The 9330-nt window shown below is 38.1% G+C and overlaps 1 protein-coding gene across 2 annotated transcripts in view; it reads left to right on the forward strand.

Annotated features, from left to right (window-relative positions):
- pasha (microprocessor complex subunit partner of drosha) overlaps positions 1-8804 on the forward strand; it is a 366059-nt gene extending 357255 nt beyond the window's left edge. For both annotated transcript variants that reach the window (XM_090391560.1, XM_090391561.1), the window contains exon 18: positions 7756-8804. In XM_090391560.1, coding sequence (XP_090247686.1) covers positions 7756-7845 — 90 coding nt within the window. In that variant the 3' untranslated portion in view covers positions 7846-8804. The remainder of the gene's footprint in view (positions 1-7755) is intronic.
- The last annotated feature ends 526 nt before the right edge of the window (positions 8805-9330 follow it).

The following is a 9330-nucleotide window of genomic DNA, read 5'->3' on the forward strand; positions in this document are numbered from 1 at the left end:
TACTCTAAGCATGGTCTAATCAGAGTCTTCTACAATGGAATGATAACTGTTTTATCTCTGTAGATAGGTCAGCATCCTTCTCATTATTGTAGCGATCCTCTGTGTTACCTTCACCACCTTTGCAATATGTCCCCTAAATTTCAGGTTTCTATCAATCATCAACATCAGGTCTCTTGTCTCACTTACTTCCTCCAATAGAGTATGCAGCATCCCATTGATGTGTCCCAAACCTCAAGACTTTAAATTTTGCTCCATTAAACCGACACCCCATTCATTTGCCCATCTGTCTAGCTTATTCAAATCCTCTTGCAGGGTTACCACATCTGCACTATTACTAATAACCCTTTCCAGCTTCACATCATCTGCAAACAACTGACTATTCCCTTGCAATCCACTGACAATATCATTGATATAAATAAAGGTTAAACAGTATAAGTCCCATTACTGAGCTCTGTGGGACCCCATTTGTAACCTTCTGCCTCCTTGAAACTGTCCCACCATACACAACTCTCAGATACCTATCGGACAGCCAATCCTGAATCCAGTTGACCAAACTGACATCCAGACCCATGTGCTGCAACTTAAATATAAGCTTATCATGGGGCACCCTGTCAAATGCCTTCATTAAGTCCAAAAAAATGGCAGTATATGCCTTTCCCCTCATCTACTGTTCTTGTAACTTTATTATAAAAGGCTAGCATATAGCTAAAACAAGAGCGCCCCTTCACAAATTCATGTTGACTCTCACAGATAACATTACCCTCATCTGCCCAATGCTGTATACAGTCCCTCACTAATTTCTCCAAAATCTTAACGACTACTGATTACACACAAACTGGCATATAATTAGACACTTCCAGTCTGCTATCGTCCCTTATGCAACGGCACTATCTTACCTTCCTTCCATCCCCCTAGGCACCTTTCCCATAGCCAGACTTTCATCGAAAAGCCAGGTCAAAGGAGCTATCTGTTCTTTAGCACATTCTCTCAAAAACTCATGGTGAAATACCATCCAGTCCCACAGCTTTACTGACATCCAGGGTACTCAGTATTTGGAACAAACACTCCTCCTGCACCTCTAAACCTGGAACCTGCCCTATCCCTCTAGTATTAAAATTTACTCCTCCAGGAAAATACTCCAATAAAATGTTCATTGAACAATTCCACTATGTCCTCTGCATCAGTCACTCTATTCCCATTTTTATCCAACAATGTCAATCTTCCATAGTCATTTCTCCTCCTACTGGCCACATAGCTAAAAAATTCCCTAGGATTTTCTTTGGATCTTAGGGCCAATCTCTTCTCATATTCCAGTTTTGCCTTCCTTACCACACTAGTCATTCTGCTGGCCTGTGTCTTATATTCTTCATGCATCTTCTCTTCACCTGTCTCCTTATATCTCTTCCATAGCCTCTTTTTTGCATGCAGTTCCTGTTTAATATTGTTTATCATCAACTTTACTAGGAATTATGTCATCTTCTTCACTCGTGGAATACATCTTACTATTGCTGCTAACAAATATTCCTTCACAATTTCCAAAGCACTAATGATATCCCATCCTTCCAATTCCTCCCTCCATGAAACTTCCCCAAGTTAACGTCTAAGACTATTATAATCACCTGCCTTATAATTCCACATACGTTCCCGTCTCTTTGATACTCCTGCATGTCTATCCATCTTCCAAGTCAAAACCATATGGTCACTCTCTCCAGCTGGTGGAGAGATGTCATCTCAGTTATTATCAACTCTTCTGATGCTATGACCAAATCCAAAACTCTTGAACCTTTGTTCCCTCTATTACATGTTGCCTAAGACATTTGTCCCTCAAGAATTCTAGAAATTCCATTCCCTTATTACTATATGCATCTTCCTCTCCCCAATTTATACTGCTATAGTTAAAATCTCCCATAACAATCATTCTTCTTGCACTTGCCAAACTCAACTGTCTAAACATCTCCTGGTCCCCACCCCTCTGTGCTCCTTGGTGTGTAGTAACATCCCACTAAATATCATGTCTTGCCGACCTCTACCTCACACCATATGCTTGCAAAATCATTAGTGTCACTTCCTTCCAAAGCCTCCACTCTTAGAGGACATAAGTTGTCACTTATCATAAGCAGTACTCCACCACCACGCTTTCCCTTACTATCCTGCCAAAAAATGCTGTACCCAGCTACTTCTATTCCTGTTATTATATCCTCTTCTGTCAACCACGTCTCAGTGATACCAATAATCTTTAGTCAGGCTGATGCTATCAGCACCACCAATTCCTTTCCTTTATTCCATATACTCCTGGCATTGGTATAAAGCATAAAAATGCCATTGTTTCTATACCCAGCATTAACGTCTCTAGATTCAACTGGGTTCGACTTACCTGATGTCGTCCCCCTTCTCCCAAGTACCCATTCCCGCAAGAGGCCACCCCCTGCTACCATCCCCCCCCCGGGACACTGACTCGTTCAGAACAGCAATCTCTTCAGATGCCTACGTCCTTCCTCATTCAAATGCAAATGGTCTCTCGCATACAATTCCTCTCTGTCCTCAAACACCCTCCAAGTATCCACATATTCCAATCTCTTCTGAAACATTCTAGCTATTATGTTCTTCAGTATTGCTGCTCTTGCTCAGCTCGTCACTATCATACCTAGGCAACACGCACACTATCTTTCGTCTCTGTGTCTTCATTCGTACAACCTCAAGCAAGAATCTCATATCTCTAGCTGCCCAATTGACATTACCACTCAATCATTTGTTCCTACCATCAGAATCATCTCATCCACCCTTTCACCCCTCTTAATTGCCATAGCCACACTTTCTATCATTCCTCCAGGCAAACACTCCTCATGCATCCTATCTTGAACACCACGGATCATTGAGTCCTCACGCATTACACCTCTTACCGCCCTATTCCTCAATTGCTCACATGCATGCTTCACTCTCTCTCCTCAACACTTTCATTCTTTCTGTGCTTCCCTACTTCCCTGCCTTCCTGACATCACTGTATCCCTGGTTTCAGTGCACCCTTGCATTCCTCTCATTTCCTCTCTCTCTCCTATTGTTCCCATTCTCTCCTCTTCTATCATTCTCATCTCTCTCTCTCTCTTTGATTCCCTCTCTTCCATTTATCCTATATCCTATACTTGCCTCTTCTATCATTCCCATATCTCTCTGTCATTCCATGTCTTCCACTTATCCTATTCTATCATTCACATAACTCTCTCTCATTCCCTCTCTTCTACTGTGCTTATTCTCTCCTCTTGTATCATTCCCATAATTCTCTCTCATTCCCTCTCTTATACTGTTCCTAGTCTCTCCTCTTCTACCATTCCCATAACTCTCTCTCTCATTCCCTCTCTTCTACCGTTCCTACTTTGATTCACCTTACATGCATCTCTTCCATTCACCTATTCTCATCTCATTCCCTAGACCAAACTTCAAATACCTGTGTTTCTCAAACATCAGATGTCCGCGTACCCCTTCTTAAGTTTTCATTACCAAGTATCCCCTTATCAAAATAATCATAAATAAATAAATAAATAAAAATAATACATCAGCTAACGCCTTTTTATTTCCGTATAGGGAGTAGGCGAACCGTTTAGCCCTATCTAACTTTTGGAGACTGAGTAGGCAGTTCAATCTCCACTGGTACCCAATCAGAGATAGCTGGCCCAAGGCTATCACTAATTATCTGACACGCAGTGAAGAGAGGCGGCTCAAATGTCTGAAATAGTGTGGGTTCTACGCTCGCTTTTCTTGTGTTTATGGGACGAAAAACGAGTGTCAGGGAGAAAAAACCTGCCTGCCTGTGCCAGAGATTGACTAACTCGAGAACCGGTCGAAAAAAGGCTTAGAAAAATTTCCTGTAGTCAATGATTAGATTTGAAACACCAAGTCTTCATTCGTGCATTCAAGTGCCGTGGTGTGCAAATGCCACATCCACTGAGCTACACAAGATCCGAAATAATAATAATTATTATTATTATTATTACGGGCAACTCCAAGGAGTCCATAGACTCATCGAGGGAGGCCCTGACATCATGTCAAGAACAACTATTCGACATTCACACAGTATCTATCATATCTATCATATCATACCTCGCCTTGAACTCATTCAGTCATGGTACCCACAACAGACTCTGGCAGCTTGTTCCACTCATTCATCACTCCCCAAGTAAAAAACCTAGCTCTAACACCCTTGCTAACCACACTCTTGCCCAGCTTCCATGTATGGCCCTAGTCCTCCCACCACCAGTCCTATTCTCAAAAATATCTTCTGAATTAATCTTATAGAAACCCTTTAGTAATTTGAATGTCTCAATCATATCACCCATTTTCTACCTATCAAATATAATTTCTGCAACCCACAAATCTTCAACCTGTTCTCATAAGGTTCATTCCATAGACCTGCTTTCAACTTGGTCAATCGTCTCTGGATCCTCTCCACCTCCTCCCCATCAAGAAGAAACCCTTGCTCCCATATCTGGGAGCCAGGGTTTCTTGATATGGAATGGAGTCTTATCAAGGCTCGATACAGAGGGACAATAACCTGTTTGTTTTTGCTTGTTAAAGTATTTTTCAGCAACCAAGTGATTTGATGAATTGATCTAGCCACTTTTGCGATGTGCCCCCCCCCCCCAAAACTTCAACTCCCTATCCACCAACACTCCCAAATCCCTGGCCTTGTCAATCTCCTGGAGTACAGTTCCACCAATGTGATATACTGCTGCTAATATTTTCACCCCAAAATGCATAACTTTACACTTTGCCACATTAAATCGACATCCATTCTCCTTAGCCCAGTCCTCCAAACTATCCAAATCATCCTGAAAAATTTTGACATCCTGTGCACTCACTATTGCTCTACCCAACTTTGCATCATCAGCAAACAAATGAACACTTCCTCTCAGATCCTTTCCTATATCGTTAATAAAGAACAGTAGTGGTCCAAGAAGAGAACCCTGCGGCACACCACTAGTCACAGGCAGTCTTTTGCTGAATAAACCACCCTGATATTTCTCCTTCAACCACCCTCCTATCCATCTCACCAACCCCATATGCTGCAGTTTACTGATTAGAATTCCATGTGGTATCCTGTCAAAGGCCTTAGCAAGGTCCAGTAGGATCACTGTAAAGCCAATACCCTTATCCAATTCACCCGTCACTGTGTTATTAAACGTGAACAAGTTACTGAGGCATGAACTGCCCTTCACAAAACCATGCTGTTCCCCATACAGTATCCCATTTTCATCTATCCAATCCTGTAATTTCCTCTTGACTATTTTCTCCAATACCTTGACGATTCCTGATATGCTGATCGGTCAGTAATTTACAACAGCAGTCTTGGAACCTCCTTTATGTAGTGGAACTAATTTTTCCTCTTTCCACCCCCTCAGGACTAACCCAGACCCGAGACTCAAATTAAACAAAATGGTCAAGGGCACTGACAATTCTTTAGCCGCTTCACGTACATGAGCTGGTTTTGTAAGACTATTCACCTCCACTTCATTCACCACAATTTCTGTATAAGCTATTGGTTTGTTCATTCCTGCAATGTCACCACCTGGATGATATACTCTTGCGAAGTGCTCGCTCAGTAATTCCACTATATCAACTGATTCGGTTACCTCCCTACCATCGGCATACTTTAAAATCATTCTGCCATATACATTTTTTCTTTTACTTGCAACATATCGAAAAAACTGTTTGAGATTCTCTTTAACTTGCATAGCTAATGTTCTTTCATAATCCGCTTTTGCTTTTCTTACCGCACTCGTTACCCTTCTGGCCTGCGCTTTATACCGCTCATGTGCCTGCCAGTCATCTTTCTCTTTAAATTCCCTCCACAGTTGTTTCTTTTTTGCAGCTCAAGCTTAATGGTGTTATTCATCCATTTAACCCCTACTTGATTTATTATTTGGACTCTAGGTATACAGTCAGCCATTACCTCCTGCAAACACTTCTTAACCGCCTCCCATGCACTACCAACGTCCGGCCCTTGCAGTTTTACATGCCATGGCACTGAACCAATCAAACTCATAAGCTTGTCATACTTACCAGCCCAATAATTCCACACGTACTCTGTCTTAATTGTAAATTCCACACCTTTAGCCACCTCCAAAGTCAGGACCCTATGATTACTCTCACCAAATGGTGGCAATGTGGTCATATTCGTTACAGCCAAATTCTCAGATGCAATTACTAGGTCAAGCACTCTCTGACCCCCTAGTATTTTCCATTACATGCTGTCGGAGATAGTTATCCCTTAATAATAACCACATAAAATCCAATTCTTTTCTCCCATGTGTCCTCTCCTCCTTCCAATCAATGTTCCATAGTTGAAATCTCCTATAATAATTACTCTCCTTCCACTCATTTCTTCTATTTGCTTATGCATACTATCTCCACCATCTATTCCATCACCTGGTCTATAGCAGCACCCAACTGTTTATTTTGTTCTGCTAATCTCACTCCAAATAGCCTCAAATGTGCTTTTTTCTCTATCCTGCAATTCAACTTCTATTCTCCCTGGCTGAAGCTCATCAGCTATCATCAATAACACTCCCCCCCCCCATTTTATTCTCCCTGTCACTCCTGTGTGACATATGAGGGAACACACCATACCCCTCACATTCAATCCCACTAGCTATATCATCTTCTGTCAGCTATGTTTCACTAATGCCAATAACCTGTGGCCTGGAAGTGCCAACCAAGGCCAAAAATTCTTCTTTCTTGTTCCTAATACTTCTGGCATTAGTATACAATAAATAAATAAATAAAGTATATTTCATTGTAAATGTGTATTTTATTTGAATTTATATGTTCATGTAAACAAAAAATTATTTATTTTTAACAATAAAATTTATAACGATACTATATAAATTTTTACTTAATTTAAATAATTTATCATCAATGAGAGAAGTGAAATTGCTTATGGTGGGATAAAATTTCAACAAAGTTTGGCTCTGTAGTTGTTAATTTCAATTTCAAATGTGATTTGACATATATATAATGCGGTTACTCTTCTTCATCATAATATCTACAAGTGCCGAAAATCCAACTTTGCATAGACATCAACTTGGAAATGGAAAAATTAACCTTAGAGTTTTATCTGTGAATTCAGCAAATTCCTTTGTATTTGTAGCCAAAATATATAATTCCATAATATCTGAAACACATTCGTTATATATTTCTTAGTTTTAACACGTCCACGACTGGGGGGGGGGTACTGATTCTAGTTCCAGTGTAGACCATGGAAATCACTGTAGTAAATGCTGCACATCAAAAACTGAATACCTATACAAGAAAAGTGAAGTTTATTGGTGTGCTCCTCTTTTAACTTGCTCTCAACAGTATGGCCATATTACCTGATAATATCCATGAGAATGAAATAATATTGAGTTTAATATAATTTTTAAAGTTAATTTGCCCTCATATGTGTTGCTAATCTCCAAAAATGCAAGAATTGTCATTATGATAAATAAATTTGTTTCTTGTCAAAAAAAACTATCATAATGGGATTTCATACAATCTATGTAGGGCCATGCTGTATTTGACCATGCTAGGGAACACTATATTCAGTATATGCAACACATATTATGCATTATTCAGGTAATAAAGTTAAAATACATGAGCCAGATTTATTGCTCTTATTTCTTAATTAATGCTATTATGATTGTAAATGTGTTTTTCATTATTATATATACACTGTGTGTGTATGTGAATTGAATTAAATGTTGTCCTTTTGTTTCCTTCTAGGAGGCAGTTAAACCTATAGGCAAGTTTATTCCAGAAGACATGGAACCACCATCAATCTCTGCTTCTAACTTAAAAAATGTAGAACTTTGACCATACGAGTAGTATGTTGTATTTTAGTTTTTTACAAAGATTCCTATCTCCCAATCTGTAAATTGTGGAAATAAGATATTTACATGCACATATGCAAACTTTCATGATAGATGACAGTAATATAAGTGGTGCATATTTATATCTTTTTTAGTACCATTATTTAATTTTTGTTTTTTTTAGCATTAAAATCCGTATCTAATGTAAACACCATTTAACTAAGTCATCATCATTTAAATATGTGATCATCTGAATTATGCCTTGTAAAGTAAAGTAAATTGATAAATCCTGGAATTTAGTTTAAGACTAATGCTCAAATGAGATTAATTACCATAACAATACTATATTTATGACAAAATAGTTTTTTTTTGTTTTTTTTTGTATGTGACTCTCACCCATGAAAGGTTGTAAACCTATAGTACATTAGTACCATGGATGGACTAAAAGTTTGCCTGGAGCACCTGGTTTAATATGAATAGCATTACAGAAGGTATTTATTAATTTATTGCATTAATTTATGCAGTGATCTCCATCAGTACAAGAAGATGGTTTCTGTAGTTATGATGAGAATGTGAATATTGTTAAAAGTTAATTGGAATAATAAGAGGAATAAATAAATAAAATCCATTAAATGACTAAAAAGTGTAAAAGGTAATGAAGGGAAGGAAATTGTGTGGGATGATTGAGAAAAGAGGGATGTTCTCTAATAATATTTATAGTTTTATAGAGTTTTCTCTGATGAGTAAATTTTGTAAAAATGCTTCTGGCAGACTGGCTAATAGTATAGCTCTGCTATAGTGATTAATAAAATTGGATATAATATGATGTAGCAATATCAGGATTTTGGTTGCTGTAATAGTATACTTGTTTGTTCATTTATACAGAATGTATAGATGAAAAAACAGCATGGTGATTCAAATACACAAAGTTATTAAATATCTGAAATTTTCACTGCTCCCAGATCAGTCAGTTTCTGCTTTGAATTCATTCACAATACACAACATAAACTATCATAAACTTGCTATTATAGTAACATTGAATTGAATAGCACAGCTAAAATCTCTTCCACATACTACAGCAGTAGCACAGCAAACAGAGAATAAACATTTTATGACTATAAGATCTAATCCATATAGTGCTTAATGCAATAATATGACAGCTGCAAATTATTATCAGTGTCAATGTTAGGATAAAACATTTTAATTTTTAATGGAACTATTACCAGTATTGCTGCAACAGATATAACTTAGATATCTAGTAGGAATGGGAATTTGCTTTTTTTTTTTTTTACAGTGTTAGTTCTCCACTAAGAGAAGAAACTGCTGCTGGTATTTCTCCTCTTAACTGTGTCTTTGTGATTAATAAATGAATGAAAGCAAATATTTTAATTTTTGGAAAGAGCCATTTTATATTTACACTTTTCAAGTACATTTCCAAGCCTTTTTAAATTTTCTTTGAATTGTGAGTTAAACACCCTGAAATTAAAGG

Source organism: Typopeltis vanoorti, chromosome 4, assembly GCF_054136105.1.
Source record: "Typopeltis vanoorti isolate ZY-2024b chromosome 4, IOZ_Tvanoo_1.0, whole genome shotgun sequence".
Taxonomy (NCBI): Eukaryota; Metazoa; Arthropoda; class Arachnida; order Uropygi; family Thelyphonidae; genus Typopeltis; species Typopeltis vanoorti.